The following is a 22,915-nucleotide window of genomic DNA, read 5'->3' as shown; positions in this document are numbered from 1 at the left end:
AAGCTAGCATCTAATCTACCAAGCTAACAGCTAATCAGTCAAGCTGACATTTACCTAAAGTCAAGTTAGCAGCTACTTAAGCTAACACCTAATTAGAGTTGACTAACAGCTAATCAGTTGAGCTAACAGCTAATCACAGTCAAGTTAACAGCTACTTACAGTTGAACTACTAGCTACTTAGAGTCCAACTAAGATGTAATCAGAGCTAACAGTTAATCAGAGACATGTAAGCAGCTGATGGCCATCAGATTGGATGTAGTTATTTTACTTTTGATTTTTATTTGGTATTGGAATTGAACTCCACATTGGCAAATGCTAACAGTATTGCAGACAAAAAACCTTGATCAGAACATCACTACTTTCTATACATGTAAATTCAGAGAAAAGTCATTTAAAGAGTCAAACATAAACATTTGTTTACTATTCTTATAAATTTGACAATATTCTTGATTTGGCTTTATCAAAATGTTCTGTTGATCTTCACAGTGTGAAATGATGTTTGTTAGGTGAACGAAATATGCCAGAAAATGTGGTTTGTCCACTTTACATATAATTTTACCTACATTGTAGTCATTTCAGTGTAATATATTAAAATTGTTTGACTTGATTTGAACTCTACCTTTAGAACTTCAATAAATATTGAATATATTAGATGTCTTCTGTATCATTATGTTTCTATTGTTAAAATTCCAACGAAAATGCAACTGTTTTTTTGACAATCAAACAATAAAAAGCATGTCTAATCTGTATTAGAGGTATGAAAAGTCACCCACACATGGTCACGGTTTCATTAGGTTACTGAAAAAACAAAGGACACAAATCCACTGGAACTCCCAGATTGTGCGGGAAACATCTCAGTTCTCCGTGCGATTGAGTTTTCACACTGCTCAAGAGCACAGTGGGTCGATTTGCATTATTCTAAATATGTGCAAGTTAAAATGATCACTTCTCTGTTGAGTAATGATATTGCATGAGTGGAATAAGGTCCACTTTGCCAAACAAAAAGAGGGGAAGGAGGGAGGAAGCCGTCACATTATCAACTGTCACTTTCAACTTCCTCTGCAGAGTCCCACTTGGGAGCAGAGAAGTGACTAGAGAGCTTGTTGTGTCACCAATTTGATCCCACTTAACTCAATGTGAATGACTGACAAGAGCCACAGAGATAATCTGGATTACATCTATCTGCACAGCATTTAACCCACAATTAAAAAAGATAATATAAACGATCAGCTTTTGTTAAAAAATATATATAAAGGCTTAAATAGATTCAACAAGATATATTAACTAAGTAAGGCTGCGTTCACACTGCAGCCCAAAGTGACCCAATTCCAATTCTTTTATTTTATTTTTGCCTTAAAGCGACCTGTATCTGATCTTTGTATGACAGTCTGAACAACACAGATCAGATTTTTCTCTAATGCAACCCAGGCCACTTGGACATCTACCGGTCTTTTCAAATGTGACCTGAATGCTAACGGCCAGGTCGCATTCAGCTGATCTGAACGTCATTGACACTCGACAAACGTAATTTGGGTCGTAATTGGGTCACTTCAGGCTGCAGTGTGAACGAAGTGTAAGTTTCACTTTGACCACTTAATTTTTGGTACTCTACTTGGTAGAACTGGTAGAATTTGTTTAATCTGATGGGATTAGCGATTTCCGGCACCAACAATGCTTTTAGTCTACAGATTAATAATAGGACTGAGTAGCCATCTTAATGACGGTCTGCTTTATTCCTCCATAAAAAGCGTAGTCAAATATTCAATACAGTAGAAGTCAAACCTTTGTGAAGCAATTCAAAAAGCCTTTCAAAACCTGTTCGGGACCATTGTCCTGCTGGAACACCCAGTTTCTAAACCCTGAGATGAAAGAATATTGGTTGTAAAGTCCAAAACACGATGCAGGAGCCGCCCAACATGCAGTCCACAACGAACTAGAAACTACTGAAATGCCACGGTGAAAGTCTAACATTAAACTAACATTAGAGCCTTCTTAAATGGAGAAAACAAATCATTTCAAAATGAGCCGTAGGTTGAGCTGTCAGGCTATAGTGAGAAGTTTATTTAAAATAAATAATTATTTTGCATTGAATTTTGATACTTTAATTATTTTTGATATTATTGAATTGAAGTTTTTCTTCATGTCTGAATATTTGTCCGTGGTTAAGTCTGGTTCCTTACAGCCGGTAAAAAGGTTGTGATGATTTGGGAAGCTAGTGAACAACACTAAAAGCCATTTTCCACTCCTGGAGAAAAGATTAACCTAGTGTGATCGTCATAATTCAAGAACCATTTCAATTCAGCAATTTAATAAAAATGCTGAAGCCTGTATAAACATCTGAACAGAGCGGTTGTCACGCCAGATTTCTAAATCTCGGATCACCTTCCCACCTCAGAGGTGTCGCTACGTCCCAGAGGAAAAACATCCGACAGCTCAGGTGATACGAACATGAAAGGGAAAGTAGCAACACGAGATTCTTAAAAACATATGGTGAAATTAGAAGTGGGAGGAAAGAAAAAAGGGGCAACAAAATCCCCCACCACCCCGATGTTTCTCTCTGAGACTTTCTGCCCACTTTCCCACGCCAAGAGGCAGAATTACAGAGATCTGAAGTGTTGTCGTAAGAATTTAGGCAGCAGTAATTCCTGAGGAGAGAAGATGAGAGAAAAGAATCCGAAGACCCGAGAAAAAGTGATGTGAAAGGAAAACAGAAAGAATAAAATAGCAGAAGCAGAGGAAATGATATGTTTTAGTTTATGCTAGAGGAGTGACTTCTGCCTCATCCCTCTGATGGCTACCAGCTGTCCAAGGACTCTCAGCGAGAAACTCGGACAAACTGAGGCCGAGTTTGCAGACTAAATGAAATAAGATGAAGCCAAATGAAAGCAAAAGTGTGTTCAGGTGAGGGGGACAGCCTAACTGAGCCAAATTTAAACTTTATTAAACGCTTGATTAAACCAACAAATACATCAGCAAGATAACCTCTGAAACCCAACAACTTCCTGGTTTCTGTGTTCACAACAAACTAGATCCTGCTGCTCTCTGAAACCTGAGTGACTCATTCAGATTTGAACTATCTGTTCTGCAAAACCTAAATATTTACTACCCTGAGAGGGGAAACATCTGATAAACGGTCCAAATCAGAACCCAAATGGTTGAGCCGTTGCAATAAGCAACAAATCAGTTAATTATAGGTTAAGATGATATTGAATACTTTTTTTTTTTACACAGCGCTTTAGTGATGATTTTGAAAAAGACGTTTAATGTAAAGATCTGCTAGAGAAATCTCAGTAAACTCCCCAGTAAATGAATGTTTGCTGTTGATTTTGTTCAAAATTTGGTAAGCCTATCAGCAAGGCTGATCAGCCAAAGGTCAGCGGGGTCACCGCTTCGCGTGCATGTTTCTGAGCTGCAGGAGGAAGCCAGAGAATCTGCAGAAACGCCGAGAGAGAACATGCAAACTCTCAGCAACGCCAACGAACGCAAACGCCAAGATGAGGAAGAGGACTGGCAGAAGACACGGAGAGAAGGTTTCGCAGGAAGCTGCAAGCGTGCTGCGCGTGTTGGTTTTGGGATCTTGCGCAACCCGCGGCCACTGGCATGCAGTTTGTGTTTACAGCGAAGCCTCAGCTGGATGCGACCCCACGTCCCGCAGCAAGAATGTTGGGAAGTAGCTCCAGAACTGGATTCCTTCTGGGGTTCGGAGATACAGCAGCAACCAACACATTTAAACTAAAGTGAAAGAAACGGCACTGCAAAAAAAACATATCTTACCAAGTATTTTTGTCTAGTTTTTAGTGCAAACATCTTGGAATAAGACAAAACTAACTTACAAAGAGCTTCTCAACAAGATATAGCAACTTGTTTAAAGTAAATAGCTCCTTAAAGGCAATCTAGTATGCTGCTTTGAACAAGTTAGGATAGGTCTATGGTAATTCAAAACATGTTCATTCCTCAAAATTGTTCCTAAATGAGATTTCAGTCTGGTTAGTTATGAATATTTTAAGTTTCTTTTCAGAATGAGTTTTTTTTTAAGGGCGTCTTGTCACTTTAAATCCAAATAAGCTGTTGCTGGCGACGCCGTCCAACTCGACGTTTACTCTCGCATGTGAAAATGACTGCAAGCGGCTGTTTGAAAAGCAAAAGTAGAGCCTCCTGCTCAACTGATTAGGATGCAGCAAGTGGTTTCTGAATGGAAAGTCAACAACTAAACTCTCTCTTTTTTTCCAGCAGCCATTGTACAGCGCATACAGCGGTGAAACCAGCTGACCAAACGTGCTGGAACTCCCCTTGGGTTGCTAGGTAATGGGTCTGGGCTCGACTGGGGTTGCTAGGTAACGGCGCAGTGTGACATTTGGCGTCTGGATCCATTTCCAGATGCCAAAAAATATTAACTTATTGCCAAAAGAAATGATGGACGTTGGTTTCAAGCATTTGGGCTGTTTTAAAATGTACAAAATGTTTATAAATTGAAAAATGCTTGTTCCACAGGCAGATTTTTTTTCCTTATGACAAGACATTTTCCCTGTGTAAGTGAAAAAAATATCAATATTAAAGAATTATTGATTTAAAAAAAAAAAAACTCCTATAGAATATTTGTATTATTTCAAGCACCAGAGAAGAAACTAGACAAAAATTCTTAATAAGATTTCGTTTTTTGAAGTGAAAATATAGTGTGAACCCCTATTTTACCCCGACTTATATCTCCAAAGCATAGTTTTTGATATGAAAATCTGTAATGAACGATTACATTAAATGATCTCAATATAATGAGAAAATCTGGGCTAAGAAAAAGTCAGGGTTGTTGTAAGCCGGACGTCAAGATATGTTGCAAAGATGGAGAACTGCTGATAAAAAGATCCAGAGGAAGGTCTACAGGGAGGAAACAGCAGATGAGAGAGAGAGATGTGAAAGATAGACAAATCGTGGGAAGAAGGCCGGTCCTGTCAGCAACAGGACAGAGGTACGACAAATACTAGGAAAAGAAAACAGACAAAAGTGTTGAAATATTTGAAGTAAAACGTTAAAGTGGAGCAGAACAAGACGGTGACACAAAGCAGATGGCGATAAGACGGGATGACGGAGCGAAAGCTGGAAAATAGGTGAAAGAAGCCATAAATCAAAGCAGACACACAAAGGAGATGTTATAAAACATGTAGGAGAAATATGAGGGTTGGTTCTCCAAACAGAACCAGATTGGAACAGAAAGTGTCTAATGGAAGGATGATGGACGGAGCCAGCAGGAAGGACTTGGAGTTAAAACTTTGCACCCTGTAGAAACATCTACCCATAAATCAGTTTAACTTCTCCGTGTCGTTTACATATGAGCAGTGAAATGTCAGAATCGCTGCAGATTTATCCGGCAGAAACTCGCCGCAGCTCCGCTCTGTCAGTTCAATGTTTTCTGAAGATGTAGGAGAAAGTACACATAAGTGGTCAGAGCCAAATCTGAAGTTTATGTCTTTAAAATCTGTGGAGCCGCAGCGATTTGCAAAAGTATTCACACAGCTGCAGCTTTTCCCACATTCTCTCCGGCAAGCTGCAACCAGAAACCTCTGCGTATTTCATGGGGATTTTAGGTGATGGACCAACACAAGATACATCATCCTGAAGAAGCAGGAAGAGAAAATAAAATCTGGAAAGTGTGTCTTGCTTTTGTGTTTAGCCAGTGCTTCCTACAAACGTCTTTAAATGGCGATTAGAGCAATACAGTTTGGTAAAATGGCTCAAACTCTGTTAAAAACCAGCTACCTAAGACAGTTAATTCTTTGCACCACTTCAACCTTTTCTTCTTTTGTTGATACACTATTCACACACGTGGTTACAATAAAGAAAAAACTTTGATATTTAGACTTTTTATATACTTATTAAGGATGCACTGATCAATTGGCCCCAATTTTCTGCCTCCTTAAAGGTCTAGAAACCAGCCAGTGTCCCTTTGCTCTGTCAGACGGACCTGCCTATAATCTACCGACTTTGAGTAAAGAAAAAAAATCGATTTCCATCAAAATCAGAATCGGTGCAACCCCTGTGATTTATATTTTAAACGTCTTTATTGAGAACAAAATGAACTGAAGTCAAATTTCTTGTTTGTGTCAACAAACTTAGCAACAAAGCCGGTTCTGAAATACATAGAAGTTTGGACTTTTTTATAATTATTTCCCATTTTGTTGTAATAAAATACACAGATGTTTATTATTATGCCTGTAGCAATAAGCAATAAATTAATAAATCAATTAGTTGCCTGATGCATTAAAACAAACTCAATAATTTCCATGACTTATTTTTCTGGGTTTTTTTCTTTTCTTTTTTTTTTTTTTTTTTTTACCAAAATCTGGATGACAAAAGTCTTCAGTCTTCAGTTTGTTGCTTTGGTCTCAAGAATCTAATATATATATATATATATATATATATATATATATATATATATATATATATATAGTTTTTTTAATGTCTTCCGCTCCAGTGTTAAATATTCACCAGGATTTAAATTTTTATTTATCTCTAAGAATGTGTTCTTGCATTATTACTGTTATATTTCTTGAAAATGATCTCAAAACAACAACAACATAATTGTCGCAATAACTACTAGGATAATTTATCTTTAATAAAATGTGTTGTGGTGACAGGTCCGTTTGTCTTTGTGTCGTGGCAAAAAGTGAAAAAGTTCAATGTGTATTTTTCATTTTGCAAACTACAGCGGTGAATCCCAATAAACACCAACACTTTCCTGGCTGTAAATAAAATGCAATGTCACCTTTAAGACCCATTCTCACTTTAAAAAAAAAAGTCGTTTTGACATTTTTGTGATGCAGAATCTAAAGGTAAAAGTGTCGGAACAATCTGCTTCTTGCAGTAAGAAGAAGAAGAGCGGAGCGGCAAAAAATAAAGCTGCACCGGAGAGTTTCATATTTTGGGCGCCTCTATTCAGAGAAATGGGTTTCTATCCAGAATATCCTTGTCGTCTGTGTGAAGGCGCATTAGCTGCTCTCATTAATAATCGCTTCTGTTGCCCTGTCCTCTTTCTTATCCTCCAGCCTCCTGGGGAGCCCAGAGGCTGAATTAAAGCTTCGCTCTGGGATCGATGAAATGACGACACTCAGGAACATTCAGATGCAGCCGAGGAGCTTCGGGTGAAAAAAAACAACAACAAAGTTTGCAGAAAGAGAGGCATAAAAAAACAACAGTTTGATTGACAAGTTTATGGAAAGTTAGCGGATAAAAAGCTGCTTTGGTTTTCAGCGCAACCAAAGCAACAGAAAATTACATCATTTGACTCCCTGGCCCTAAATTCCCGGATTTCCCAGAAGTTCGCCTCGGTGGTCTGGGCGTTCTGCGGCTCTGACCGAGCCGCGTTCCCGCTACTGGAACAAGAATAGCAGCCACACTAACCCGGCTCAGTCATGCCAGCATTACCATAAATCAAAAGCAGTAATCAGGGAACAGGCAAACACTGTCACAGAGCTACCATTAGTTCCGTCGCTGGGATTTCTGTAATAACACTCTCTGTGGCGCGGAGGAGAGACGTTTGATGTCAGGCTGGTCTCAGTTACATGTCCTCATCTCAGTCTTTCACCCAAGTCAGACAATGTGACTAATAACATTTTTTTTTTTTTTTTGCAGACAAGTCAGCTGATTAATAAACACAGATAAACATAACTAGATGGGGAATTTTTTTGTCCTGCGAATAGTGTAGCTGGGAAAGGAGGAGAGGAAGTCATAAATCCTCCTGCAAATTTAATGTTTTGTCTTTTAAAGTATTTTTAACCTTTTCAGCAGTGAGTAAATCAGCCAAGGTCGTTATTTAAGAAGATGGAAAACACATTAGGCAGCAATAAAAACATGATACTGTTGTTAGTGGAGACTGGACCGACCGACGAACGGACAGACGGATAAAAAGTTAGTTGATTGGATGGATGGATGGATGGATGGATGGATGGATGGATGGATGGATGGATGGATCCATCTTTAATTAATTTCAGCCTTTAAAATCTTATTATTGTTAGTTTGTTATTAACCTTTGCAGATAAAATTAGTGTTTGTCTTGCATCATATTAAAATGTTCTGACACATTAGAACTCAACTGGCTTTTTTTACTCTTACAAACATATAATTGTTTATGTGGAAATGTTTCAACTTTGTAAAATATGTAGAAGTACTCCTGCTTGAGTATGATCTCTGTGCGCTCTACCTCTCTGTAACATTGACACAAAATCAACCGAAATTATAAAGAATACTAATATTGATCATTAATTTAATTTGATTCACGTTCAAAGAAACCAACAAATCATCCATTCTGCAGCAGAGACTCTTCTCATCCAGCTAAGCGATAAAAACTTCACTCCATTGGCAGCCATTTTTGTGTAAAATCTCCTCTCATCTCTATGAAAGGATCCAAGACGTAATCGTCTCTGTCTGCTAAACAGTGTCACAGCTGCCCCTCCGGCGACAAATGGCCCATTATCTCATTCCCACAATCACACACGTGTAGCACATCAGGATGAAATGAGAGTTTAAAGCTCGGTGTCCACATGCTGACACGCGTGTCGACTGACGGGGTGACGTGAGCTCTGGCCCAGATATCAACACCGGGCCTCACAATCCGAAACATGCACACACAACATAGTGAGAGGTTTTTGGTATCAGCGGGTCACGGCACACATGCCGACTGATAAACGGACAAAGTTTGGGTGTGAGGAGGAAGATTGGGTTAATTATGATGCTTCTCTGGACGACTTCCTCGGCAGACGCCACTTAAAACCAAATTTGGGTTGAATATTGTGTCAAAATACCACATGACCGCTTCACAACTTTTATCTGAAATCACTTTTTATAATCAAAAGAGAGAGAAAGTCTGCATGAAACAGCAATAACGTCACTTCTTCCATCATCTGCATTTAATTTGAGCAGTTTTTCATTTCTGATTTACAGAACGACTATTTAAAAAGTTGAAGTTGCACTATGTAGCTTTTAGAATAAAATTATTTTTTTTACATATTTGTTGAATCTGTCACCATGTCTTGACAGAATATTATAAAATAGATAATCTGTGAAAAAAATAAAGCTCCTGGGGTGTGCTGTGGTGGCGCAAGGGTTTAGCACAACCCACATATGGAGGCCCTAGTCCTTGACGTGGCCGTCACAGGTTCGATTCCCGACCTGGCGACCTTTGCCGCATGTCTTCCCCCTCTCTCATTTCCAATAAAACCTTAAAAAATAAAAAAATAAAGCTCCTCATGCTAAATATGCAACCAATCAGAGCCAGGAGGCGGGTCTTAGCGCTGTCAATCAGGCCTGTGTGCGCACTGTTCACTAAAATTAGCTAGAATGTCTACCAGTGATGGCGGATAAGCAGTTTTCCTGTAACGGTGAGTTGTTTTTCCGCCATTAGCATATTGAGCATCTCATTTCTGAGGTTGATTGACAGCGCTAAGACCCGCCTCCTGGCTCTGATTGGTTGTTTTTGGTAATTTCTTCAGCCAACAATAGCAATTCCAGGAGGAGGTAGAGGAGACTAATCTTTTTACAGATTATCTGTCTCATACTGTCACAACGTGGTGATTATTTTAACTAATATGTAAAAAAAAAAGAAAACAGTTTTCTTCTTTTTAAAGTGACATACTTCAACTATAAGGAGCAACTTTTTTATGAAGGGGTGGAGAAAGAAAAAAAAAATCACTGGATGATTTAATTAAATTTTAATGATTAAATGACAAATTTAGAACCTGGTATTACAGCAAAGGTGCATTTTCTATCTAATGAAAGAGAATAAAATAAATACCAGAGCCAAAAATAATTCCTTACAATTCTTACAATAATTCATCAAAATTACCCCAATTATGATTAAGTACATCTGCAGTACATCTGTGGAACACAATCGCAACTAAAATCTGGAATCATCCTACCAGCCCGCTGCTTATTGCATTCGACCAATTAGCTAAATGCCCAAAATGTCAAATCTAATATGACGGCACTAATGGAGACACAAATGCAGCCAACCAAAGATATGAAGGGGAGGATGGATGTGCGGAAGTGGTGATGATGGAGCAAAAGAGAGACGAGACTGATAAAGACCACAACGACATCGAGGAGGCGGCGGAAGGAAGGAGAAGAAGACAAACACCACAAATTGAACAGACCAATTTGGATGGAGCTAATGGACAGGAAAACCACAATGTGAGACTTTATAGGAGCTCAGAGGAGGAGAAGCAGTTAAAAAACATAAAGCAATACAGAGGAAGTCGGTCTATTTTCCATACAGCGGCGTTAAAGTGGACAAATTAATGTTCTCGCTCATATTAGGACATTAAAAACACATCGAGGTCCATTTCGGTTTCGTCAGATAGCAAAAAAAAAAAAAAAAAAATCATTTCAAACCAACATTTGAGGCTTTTCTCTGTGCATTTGTCTTACCTGTTGGCCCCCTGCTATCCACGTCAGGTAAAACCCATTTTCGTCGACTTTCAGGGTCCCCAGGACGGGTGTGGAGTTGGCCGAATCCTGAAGGACAGAAAACAAGATGTTAAAGCTGCAAATATAAAACAAAACAAAAAGACATCTCATGGTTTAGCAAATGGACATTTAAAAGGTTTGTTTTAGGTTGTGGATGCTATTTCTTTCACTGTTACTTCATTTAGAGGATTAAGTTTTAGAAAATCTTCCTTCTTTTTATAGAGCAAAACTGAGCATTAGTTTTGCATCTCTAATATTGAAGTAGCAGTCATAACACATCTGCTCATTTTCCTAACAGATTGTAGTTGATTAACCTGATAACATAAGACAATCATAAAACTAAGGCACAGCTAAAAGATTACTAAACAAAACATCTCTTAATGTACTTAATTTGTAGAGGATTTAGTTTAGTTATTGGTCAAATTAATTTGAATTAAATCAACTAGCCAACTTTTTTCTGCTAAAAGTAGAAAAATGTGGGAATATAGAAACCCAAAACTGATTAAAATTGTTTGAGCAATTTTAATCAATTTTAATTTGTTAATTTTAATCATGTTCATAAACAACATTGAATAGCTGGTGTTTATAAATCCTGCCTCCATCCGTTTGTAGACACTTATCAGAACTTGAATGCATTTATTTTTTCTCAAACTTCTACACACAAATACCTTACAATGATTATTTAGAAAAAAAAGTTTGAGATTTTTGCAATTTTATTAATAATAGAAAACCAAGAAAAGTCAGTTCTACCAAATACTGAAGGAATGAATGAAGACATTTTTTAGAAATCTTTTTACAAAGTAATTAAAGTTATGATAAATCACACTGGTGACCAGAGAGCAAAGGTTTAGTTTGGTTTTACGATCCGATTCAGGATTTGCAAGATCAAGCAAATATTTTAGCTGCACCAGCGAAGCACAATTCATTTATATACATTTTGTTTGATTGTTTTAATGTGGGTTGGATTGGCAGGTTGGTCTTTGGTGACCTTTGTTTTTGTTTTGTTTTTGAATCTTAAAAATAACAGCAGAAACAAAAAATTTTGCTGCACAAACGTAGCACAGTTTACTGACACCATGTTTTATTCCGTAAATGTGGACAGGCTGTTTGATCTTTGGTGACCTCTGGAGACATTTATTAATACATTTTAAATGATAGCAGCACACGCAAAAATTTGTGCTGCACAAACATTTGACACCAATTTTGTTTAATTTGAAGAAGGTCAACGTGGGGAGCAACTTCACTCGGATTTTTACTGACACTTAAACCAACAGAAGCATAAATATTCAAAGCAGCACTGATTTCTATCAAGTAAAAGAGAAAAATATCAATCTTATCTCCATTTGTTGTTGAGGAATCAAGTTAAATTTAAAAACAGTAATTTGATGGGTAAATAGTAACTGAAACGACACGTGGAGAAGCGGTGACATCGGGCTGTGGCGCCATGTGTTTGCGTTTCCTGAAGAGCAACGTTTGTTTTGGTCCTCAGCCAGCTTGAAGGTCTCATTCATATTCGGAATAATGACGGCACAGGAACCCAAATCAACATGTCAATGGCATCATCATTATAGAGTCACACACACACACACACACACACACACACACACACACACACACACACACACACACACACACACACACACACACACACACACACACACACACACACGCACACGCACACACACACACACGCTCATCAGTTACAATCACAGACAATTCAGTCCAGACATGGCGGAAAACAGCGACGACGCAGATTGTTTTTAAAGTGGCGGATGTCTCAGAGACACCAGTCACTACTAAGCAGGGTTTTATTTTAACATTGTAGACGTGAAGAATGTCAAAATTTTGTTTATGTATTCCTCAAATGTATTTTATTTAGTGAAGAAGTTGTTTATCCAGACATTTATTGGTGTGTTAAGTTCCGTTACGCTGCTCTTGGCAGTTGGTGGTTACCGTAGCAACCGGTAACTGTCAGCTCCTCCCCCTTTTTTCTGTCTGTTAAGTGTTGGGCAGAAGCTTCGGGATTAAAGTTAGCCACCATCTTGATTTCGCCTTTTGTTAGAATAAATACAGTGAGCCTGAGTGCGTCTGCCGTGAAGCAGTCGACCTACCGGAGCTGAGATGTAAAAGGGTTACACAGGCAGCTAAAAAAAGAGCAGCAATAATGGTGGAAATTTAACAAAAACACAAAAATATAATCTGGAATAGCTGAATGTTAGGTATTCAAGCATGGAAATCATGAAATAATTTCAAGAAACCAAACTGAGAATGAAGCAAAAACAAACCACATCTTTATACGACTCTAAAATTACTATTTATAATAGCAATACCAGTGTTAAGGTGTGCCAAGGTTTTAGGCAGTCACTCTCAATATGAAGCTAGTAATAAAACCTTAAGTGCTCTATAATTATTAGCTTTATGACTAAGAACGTACCTTCACTTTAGGCTCCAAGGGTGGCTAAAGATAAAACAGAGCAAAGGTTTGGATTGGCAGAAGGATGAGAGGAAGAGAGGGATGATGAAAACCAGGCGGGAAAAGATGGAGAGGATGATAGGAGGGAAAAGAAAAAGGTTGAAAAAGAAGAAACAAAGTCAGAAAAACAGAATAAAATCTGATGGGGCATCTCAATGTAAATAACATTATGGGGGGAATTGATGATCCCCCCATAATGTTGTTTACCAGTATAACTGGATGCCTTAAAGAGCACAAATAATCATGCTTTAGAGCCAGAAAAGCTTAAAATATGAAAGATAAACTATCAAACATTTATCTTTTAACCTTGATGAGTAATTTAAAACTTCAGTTTCCCGATGGTTGAGTTCTATCCCCACCCTAAGCAGGAATGTAATCTTGAAATTTCACAGATTGCTTTCTTGGCAAAAACAGGCCAACTGAGGCCAATTTTTTTAACTACAAAAAAATGTCTGTTTATGAAACACTGGTATCTTTGTTACAGTAAACAAGTAAATATGGAGGACTTTTCACTCTATCCACACAATTTTTAAGTCTTTGTGTCAATTTATGTCATATGTGGATTTAACTTGAAGTGTATTCTTGGCACCATGTTTTGATAGCTGCATTATTCCTATGTGAGGCCCTCATAATCACTGCATTTAGACATTTTAAAAACTATTCCAGATGCATATAAACATCTGGTATATAAACAGGTGGTATATAAACAAGTCTAGCACGATGAATTACAAGTAACTGGGTCAAAAATAAAACAGAAAGAGCTCTAAAAACAGAGTATAAAGGCCGTGTAGCAACTGAAACAATACACAAGTAATCCTATCAGTAAAAACCAGTTTTTCACACCAAACTGGTGCAGAAAGTCTGAAGAGATCTGTTTTAAGTAGCTTTTTAACTGTTCAGATACCTCAGCAGCAGACGAAACGGCAACTGAAAAGGATGTATAAAGCATCATGACCACGCAGTTCTTTAGATAGACATACATTAGAATAATAATGCTGGTCAGAACTGGAGCAGACGCCAGAATGTGATAGTTTCAAATTAGTTTTTGCTGATCACTGTCCACTGTGCTGAATTTCATTTTATTAGCATAGGAAACTACAAGCATGAAAATAATTGAACAGAAATAGTTGTAGGGCTGGGAAATAGAATCAACTTTATCAATAAATCAAAATTTTGGTTTTTAAAGATTTAATTTTTGGAAAATCTGGATTTTCCTTGGGTTTCCATAGTTCAGAGTGATTTCAACGCGCTCACGGCGGCCATCTTGGTTGACAAGTGTGTTTTACAGCTTTTGTTTATTTGGACTTTGAAATCAGGTCAACTCTGACAGAATATTAGGGCCAAGCTATGATTTTTACAATGTTTTAAAATTACAAGAACACAGTCATAATATTAGGAAAATGAAGTAGTAATTTTATGAAAACAAAAACAAGAAATAAAACGAGAAATATGGAGCATCTTGTGAAGTTATACTTTGGTATAAGTTTTTCAACTAAGGAAATATTTAATCTTTTAACACACCATGAACAAATTAATATCAGTAGAAGGACTTTGACTCAATTAAACAAAGAAATGAGAATATTTAGAAGAAGAAAAGAAAATCACACAAACTGAGCTTTTTTCACCAACTTTCTTTTCACTAAATTTTAATTTTGTCTCTTTATTCTGCTAATATTTTGCCTGTACTTTTGTAATTAAGCTAAAATTCCTGTAGCCTGACCCTAATAGTCATACAGCTCACAGACAGGATGATTGAAAGAAAAGCCAATTAATATCATTTTCATTTTAAGAAAGAAAGAGAAAAAGAAAAAAACTTGATAAAAATACAATAAATGGCTGTAAATGCTCTGTGTCTTGTAACAGATTCCTGAGTTAGAAGAGCAATAAGGATAACCTTGGTGCTTTTCGAAAACATCATAAAGCTGCACTAAGCAGCAATAATTTGTGAATCATTTGCTAGAAACAAGACATCAAATCTCCTTCTGAAGCCAAAACCAGAAGGAAATTCTGGTCTGTCTTCACATAACCCCCCTGACAGAGTAACATGAGCGTAACTGGGATGAAAGGTGAACTCTGCTCTATAAATGACTGAACTCCTGACCTCTGTTTATTCACTGGGACAACCGGGGAGCCATACGGTCCCAAATGTGCTGCCGTGATTACCATCTTAAGGCTCCGACCTCATGGCAGAGGCTCCCTTCAGACGTCGATGGGATGCCGAAAACGTTGGAGCGGCGCTCCTCTTTGAGAAACTCACAGCCATGTTTGTTTATCTTTTTGCATGCTGAGCTAAAGCTTTAAAGACAACAGAACTGAGCCAAAAGCACTCTTAGCTGTCCAGAGTAACTCAATGTCATAATTACTGAGAGAACCTTGCTTTCTATTAAAGGCATGTGCAGGAAATCAAAATGCTTCACTTGGGCACTGACAGCAAATTGGAGCATTACAAGAAAAATGTAACTTTAATCCAATTTGAGTTTAGCTTAATGTGAGACAGATTTTCTTCCCCAAAACAAACCACTTTCTATTCAGCTTTAACTGCAGATTGTAGATCTGTGATAACACTTTTGTGATCAGAAATATTTTAAACGGTGCAACAAATATGTTTTTCTTTTTTTAAATAAAAAGATTATGTGAGCAGAAACAATGGAGCATCACAGAGATTTAAAACTGTAAGTAACAGAGATAGTCCGGTAGACGCAGTTTGATTGGGCACCAAAACTGCAACATTTGTTACATTTTCAGCTGCTGCGGTTCGCTTTCACACTGCACTGTGCCAAAGTATTAAAAAACTAATTGGAAAACCTGTTCCTCTCCTCGCCTGTGGTGGCGCTGCACCAAGAACCACTGAAGGAAACGACATGAAAACCTCAGAAGATGACACGCAACTTCCTTCTTCACAAAATGTAAGAAAAATAATGGAGTAGGATCAGATTTTAGCAGTTGAAGCATTTCTATTTTGTCATTAGCATAAGACCACGAGTTATTTCTCCTGCTAGAGTTAGACTTTCACATTTGTTTGGATTGTTTTTATCCAGAATGCCCTGCGTCATAGTCCACTTCTTGCTTTTGGAATGGTCTCCTAAACAGGCTAATGTGAATGCATCCTTATAATACGGAAAATGTAACAGGCTTAAAATGTGATGTTTTAGCAAAATCTCTTTGGTCTTTAGTGCCTTATTTATTAATTATTATACATTATTATTTGTTATTTTTATTTGTTTTGGTTTTTTTGTACACCATTATAAATTGTTGTCATTTATTGATAATGACCTATTTTGCATGTTGTCCAGCAGTTTGGTCACTGGCTTCACAACACACAACCTCCAGCTGGTCCCAGTTTGTGTGACCAGTTGGATGTTGTGTTTACAATGGTTCTCCAGTGACTCTTTTTTCAACCAGTTGGTCACAAATTTCCAGTTGGAGCAAAATCAAAAACATTGTTCACACTCGGGTGTGGGATGTATAAACTTTATCCTTATTATTTCTGGACTAAGTTCTGGTAAGAACTGTTTGGAGGATAAAATTACATGTATGCAAATTATGGCACACACACATCATTGTGTTTGGATCCATTTTTGCATGATTTGCGGGACGGTTTTACATACGTTGCAGCCAACAGATGTTTCCTTGTGATGGTTTTCAATCGTAATATACCCAAAAGTGTCATTCCATGTCACCGAAATGTTACGTAAATGATTTTTAGTTTGTTAATCCAGTTAAACTTTTGATTACAACTTAAAACATCTAGCTTGTCTTAAATAGATTACTGAACTTAAACCAATTATTTGGAATTTCCTTACATTAGGAACTATTTTTTCATTTTTGTATTTAATTGTGTGTAATTACAAAATGAATCTTTAAACACACTATTTTACACAAATGTCACCAAGTACGAGTTTCCAATGTCTGCGACACTGAATATCTACAAATAATTTTTCTATGTCAGGGACGTCCAAACGTTTTACTACATTAGGCCAATGGTGTCAAGTTTGAAATACTCACGGGTCACAAAAGTCTAATTTGTTGTTTCATTATTAAAAACATTTATAAAAATTACTGTGAACATGTTTATTATCAGCTGCTAAACAAAAAAATCTGTATTTATTCAATTATCTACTTAAGTTACTTTATTTGATTTATTTCCAGGTGTGTTGGCCTCCTGTAAACGGCAGTGTTCTGGTCTCGCCAGTGAAATGCCAGGACAGAAGTCGCACTCAATCTCTGCTCTATACGTTGTCGTTTTACAGAGCGATATGCAGGAAATCTGGAATTATTTGTCCAGTAAAAATGTTGACAAAAAACCTAAACAACTGACAAACAACTGTAGCAACTGTAGCATTACAACTCAATGCTACAGTCATTACTGGACAATCTGGTTAAGCTGAAGTCGTCCAGTCATGGTCACCAACTGGTTTTGTTGTTGCTTCTTTGTAAAATATCTCAGTTTAACTCAGGGACCCAGTTTTTCCTCATTCCAACCTGCTGTTCTCTTAGAGCGATTTCACTCCTGATAGTCTGGTAGACCAGGTTTTATTGGGCATCAAGATTGCAACAGTTGTTTCATTTTCAGTTGCTGCAGTTCACTTTCACACTACTTTGTGTATAACGATCCAAACTCTTTGAAAAACGTGTTCCCCTCCTCATCTGTGGTGGCGCCGACACAAAAAGCTCTGAAGAAGACACTGAGTGAAACTTCCTTCCTTATGAAATGGCAACAAAAATGGAGTGACGTCAGATTTTAGCAGCTATAAGATTTCTTTTTTGTTGTTGGTAAAAAGAAATCCTCTAGATTCTCACGTTCGTTTTGGTTGTATTTACCCAGAATTCCCTGCGCTATAGTCCACTTCCTGCTTTTGGAGCGGTCTCTGGTCCGCTTGGCGTTCACGTACACATTCAAACCAAACCAGAGTTCACTTTAATAGTACCCACATCTTGATTTTTAGGCAGACCAGAGTTCGCTTTTTATGTCTGCATTGGAGTTCAATTGCGTATTCAACAAACTGGACTTTTGTGGCAAACCAACCGGAGCTTGATTGAAGTGAACTAAACTGGTGTGAAAGCATCCTACATGTACTTCTAAGCTGTGCTTGATGCTCCCTCTGAAACTAAGGGAAAGCCCTGTCCAAGAAAATCAATAGAGCATGGCCTCTTCCCACACCTTGTTTACTGTACATGACCCCCGCAGTGTGTTTCTGTGACAATGGGTGGTGGGTCTATAATCAGAGCCCACTCCCTAACTAACAGCCATATGTCGGAGCTTTCTGAAGTCTGGTTTTGCTTCCTCATACTGGCCTTTTTGTGTCACACAGCTTGCAAACATTTACATCAATTTCTTCTGTCTTAAACTACCTAAAGGCCTCTTGAGGCTCTCCGGACCCTCCATCCGTCCTAATGTCCTGACCCCCTCTGACAAACATCTTTATTACTAGTCTTCACTGTCAAACACCCAGAGTCGGGGTGGAGAGACCACCCTGGGGCTGATGTGTACCGACTGGCTAACGAGCACCTCTTGAAAAATCACTACACTTCCAGGACACACAAGTTTGTCTTCCTACCCGTATAAGGACATTGTATTGACTTCCATTCATTTTACTAAGTGCATTTATTCCTAATCCAAACATTTTTCTTAAAGGTGACCTATCATGCTTCCTTGAACATATTAGGATAGATCTATGGGCTAAACAAAACATGTTCATTAGATTTTTTCACAAAATCATTCTTGGATAATGAGATTTTAGTTCTTATTTTGAGCTCCTTTCAGAATGAGCTGCTTTAGGGCGTCCTGTCCCTTTAAATCCAGATAAACTGCTGCTGGCCACGCCCCCCCAACTCAATGTTTACACTCCAACATGGCCGCTAGCTAAGGTTGGACAATTTGGCTGAAAAACTTATTACAATATAAGAGTTTCATATCAGTTAATAGATGATTATTACTAGTTTTTTGTTTTAAATATCTGAAATAATGATATTTCCTGGCGCGATATTTCCTGTTTTATCCAGTTTTTACTCCTCGCCTGTTTTTTTTTTATTTTTCAGCAGCTTTGAGGCAGCTGCTGTTGCACGAGTTACTCAACAGGTTGTTGCTAGGTAAACAAAGAGGGATTTTTTTTTTACCGAGGTTGCTAGGTAACCAAGAGTTAATGCCACTTATCTTCCTTAGCTGGCCGTGAGAGGTTGAGGAGCCAACGGCTTTCCTCTGCCTACATCTCCCAGAATGCTGTGCGGTTCTGGATCAGAGTTCAGTAAATATTCTACATATCGAATATTAAATATTCTGTTAGACATATTATCTTTTGATATTGATCAGAAATATATATAGTGGTATTTATATTTATGTAGCTATTGCTTTATTGCAAACAGATACCTCTTTGAACAGCAGAAACGGCGCCTCCTGCACAACCAACAAGAAGCTGGCAAGTGGTTTCTGAATGGTCAACAACAAAACACAGCAATAAAACCAGCTGACCAAACATGCTGGAGCTCGGCTTGGGTTGCTAAGCAACAGCGCAGTTCCCATCAAACAGTTCATTTTCCAGAAACCAGAAACATTAACTTATTTCCAAAAAATGGCTGGGTGTTTTTTAAGTGCTTAGGCTGGTTTTAGATGCAGTTGAGACCCAAATGGAAACACAAAAACACCCAAAAAGTGATTTTTTGTATAAAATCCCAATCTTTACCAACACATTATTTGCCTTAATCAAAACTGAATTCACACTGTGCCTCTAAACCCTTAGAAAGGGGGTTCCTCTGGGCTCGTCCTCATAAACAGGTCTTCATCAAGTCAGTGAATGTACCAGAAACAGTCACACACATTACTTCCCAACAATGCAGCCATTTTTTCATTGCTCTACTATGCATATGAGTGTGCGAGTCAGGAGAAAGCCATTAGTGTGGAAGCTGATAAAAGTGGCCGGTTTCAAGCGCACCTTTGGTCCGCCCTGCCTCTCTCTGTGCTCGGTGAGATCTGTGTGAGCATAGTTCAGCTGCTGCTTTGGCAATATGCTGGAAGTTCAGGACAGCCGGTAACCTTTACACTCCACCGAGAAAAGAGGGAGGAGACGAAGGCGGCGGAGGTGGAAATGAGCCAAACAGAAAGAGACTCGCATGGCGACAATAGTGATTGCACCACATAAATAGTGATTAATCTAAATAACCGGCAGTTTTTGCTAAGTCTCGATAAGATCTCTGTTAGCTGGGTCTGCTTGTGTTCACCCTGAGTACTTTTGGCTGCTGCTCTCGCTGCGTTGGCACGTGCTGCGCACTTTATTTCTTCACTCCGCTCATTTAACTTTCATCTGATCAGGCTGTATTTTCTACCGTTGGACCCCTTAGTTTGTAGATGTTCTGCACAATCAATAATAACCGTGTGTGTAGAGGCAATTTCCACTTTTCCGATTAATTTACATGAGAAAAAAAACAACAAAATGCTAATCTGCTAGCCTGACTGGGCTAGTGTGTATCTACATAAAACACAATATACCCTGAAAAGTCTATTTTGTTAGGAATATAATTTACTTTCTTGACATTTGCATATGGAAAATGTGAAACTTTATCAACTAAATAAAGAGTTTAGAAGTCTTTCATTCATAAGCTTGAACTTAATGTCAGGTTTTGGCTTATTGTCAAACGTGGTTTCATCTTCTGCTTAGATTTTAGTTGCGATTATGTTTTTAGGTCTTCTACAAACTATTTAAAGATGATTTCCCTCATTTTTTTCAACAGCTATGTCAATTCATTGAAGATGACAAAAATATAAAAATATTAATTATTTTTAAAAACTAAGGTTTGTAGAGAAAATGCTAAAGGAGCATCTATAGTGACGTTAGCTTTTCCCCAACATTAGTATAAATTACAGAAACACACAATCACAGGATTACATGACTACAGGCTTGTTGCTTCCTAGCTAAACAAAAACCTAATGAAATGGAAAAAATACCTTCTGGTTGCAAAAAACAAGAGTTATAAGTGACTTTAAAACACCATTAAATAGAATATACTCTTCTAATGTCTTCCAAATAATAATTGAACCCCAACATAAGCTACAGGACAAATGATGTATTAGAATATTACAGAACAGATATCAGCTTCTGCTTAATTCTACAGTTAATGCATCTGATAAATGTGTTGAACAAAGTAAAAATATTAATTTTATTCAGACTTCAGACTTTCAAAGTTCAGAATTCGGACTTCAGACTCAGAATTTACGATTTAAATTCAGAAGTCGGAGTTTAAGCTCAAAATTATGACTTCTTTTCAGAATTCATACTTTTACCTCAGAATTCTGTCAAAAACAAAATAAATAAAACATCGTCAGGGGAATGTCAATTATGTGTTGGTATAGGAAAATAATGAAAATAATCACAAAATAGCTTCTGGCTTGTTGTAGTATTTATCCACACTAAAATCCTCTCCATTAACAATATAAACAATTCTAATTCTGAGTTTAAAGTCAGAATTCCTAGAAAAAGGTAAAAATTATTGTGTTGTTTTTTTTCTTCTGGTGGCCCTAAACCTTGAGGGTTATTGGTGTTAAAGGCTAATAAGATTTTTAAATCATCTACTCTTTCAAAGAAAACAAAAGAAAGAGGCTCGACCAGAAACACATTTAACAGGAACGTAAACAGGCAGGAAGCAAACGAGTGGGGAAAAGACAGAGCAAGAAATGACAATAATGAATGAGGAAGAGATTAGTCGTCAGATAAACATGAGCAGCAAAGCTTGGAATGGATGGAGGTCAAATTATGACCACAGCTCAACAGCACAGATGTCAGCACCACACTTCACATGTGGCTACGGTTGACCTTTCACCTCTCGGCCTCCCTGCATCCGGGGCTCGTTTCTCACCAACCTGACAAGATGTCAGGAGCATTTCTAGACTTGGTGTCACACATTCGCACCATCCTTCGCTCTTCGTTCTTCTTTTTTTTCCTAATCTCTGAAACATCTGACAAATCGGGACTTGTTGCTTCGACATGCAACACATCACCCAGAATGAACCCCCACAAACACTGACGAGTCTGCATAAAAACATATCGTTTCAAATGGAAACCTAAAAATACTGGTTTTAGTTTGAGTGAAAACAAATAGTGGGCCATGATAAGATCATGCTGATGCAAAGTTGATAGGCAAAGCGTGATAATAAAAAAAAGCAGAAGTACAAGTCTGAACATGGAGGGAATTTGTCTGTTCAGGAAACATTCGTGCTCAACTCTGATTTATGATTTCTTGCAGAATTTTTTTTTTTTTGCGTGCTTGTTCATGCTAATATTCACTGAAAAATGGCAAAACAGATATGAGATACCAGAACTATAACCTCAAAGGTTGCAAACGCTACCACGTGTAGCCAAAGACTCAGTTTTGCTAAATTTGACCAAAGATGGAGCGATATTTATTATTTTCATGCTAAAAATAAAACTAACGGCTCATCATTCATGGAAATGCTTAAGACCCTCTTACTAGGAATTTAACATTTTCTTCTGTGGTGTTTATTCTTAGCTAGGTTAGCTAAGTTAGCCTTAGCAGGAAATGCTAGCTGGTAGCATTTCCTACCAAAATGATTTATAATTACATTTCTCCAGAGAGCACAGCTATGAAGGGTTAATAGCAGATAGGTTGTAAATATAGACAATAAATGGGTTTTGTATGTCTATGTAGCAAAATGCTAGCTTATGCTATCTTTTACGATAAACATTGATTGTGAAAGATTTGACGTATTCCTAAGACGTTTGATTGCTGTCACATTTAATAAGTAGTGTGACCAAACATGCTACAAAAATTAAAAAAAACAATCGGATTTCAGCAACAAATTTAACGTGAGCATCAAGATCTAATGTGTGTACGTGGCCTAAGTTAGCTTTTTAGGCTAATGACAGCTTCACATCAACTTTAAAGTAAACCAAATTCACCAAATCTTTTTTCGTTTAGTAACAAATGACCAATTAGAGGTAACTAATCAGCTCCGCATCTAAATTCCATGTAAAAATGTTT

The 22,915-nt window shown here is 37.7% G+C and overlaps 1 protein-coding gene across 2 annotated transcripts in view; it reads right to left on the bottom strand.

Annotated features, from left to right (window-relative positions):
* The window catches only part of plcb3 (phospholipase C, beta 3 (phosphatidylinositol-specific)), a 61,222-nt gene that overhangs the window by 32,501 nt on the left and 5,806 nt on the right, over nucleotides 1–22,915 (bottom strand). The window contains exons 2-3 of one of the 2 annotated variants that reach the window (XM_017310518.2): nucleotides 12,887–12,910; nucleotides 10,414–10,500 (exon numbers count right to left, since the gene is read on the bottom strand). In XM_017310518.2, the coding sequence (XP_017166007.1) occupies nucleotides 10,414–10,500; nucleotides 12,887–12,910 (111 nt within the window). The remainder of the gene's footprint in view (nucleotides 1–10,413; nucleotides 10,501–12,886; nucleotides 12,911–22,915) is intronic. The other variant, XM_008435906.3, reaches the window with a different exon arrangement.

Source organism: Poecilia reticulata, chromosome 18, assembly GCF_904066995.2.
Source record: "Poecilia reticulata chromosome 18, P_reticulata-male-v2, whole genome shotgun sequence".
Taxonomy (NCBI): Eukaryota; Metazoa; Chordata; class Actinopteri; order Cyprinodontiformes; family Poeciliidae; genus Poecilia; species Poecilia reticulata.
This window is presented reverse-complemented; position numbering and strand designations above follow the sequence as displayed.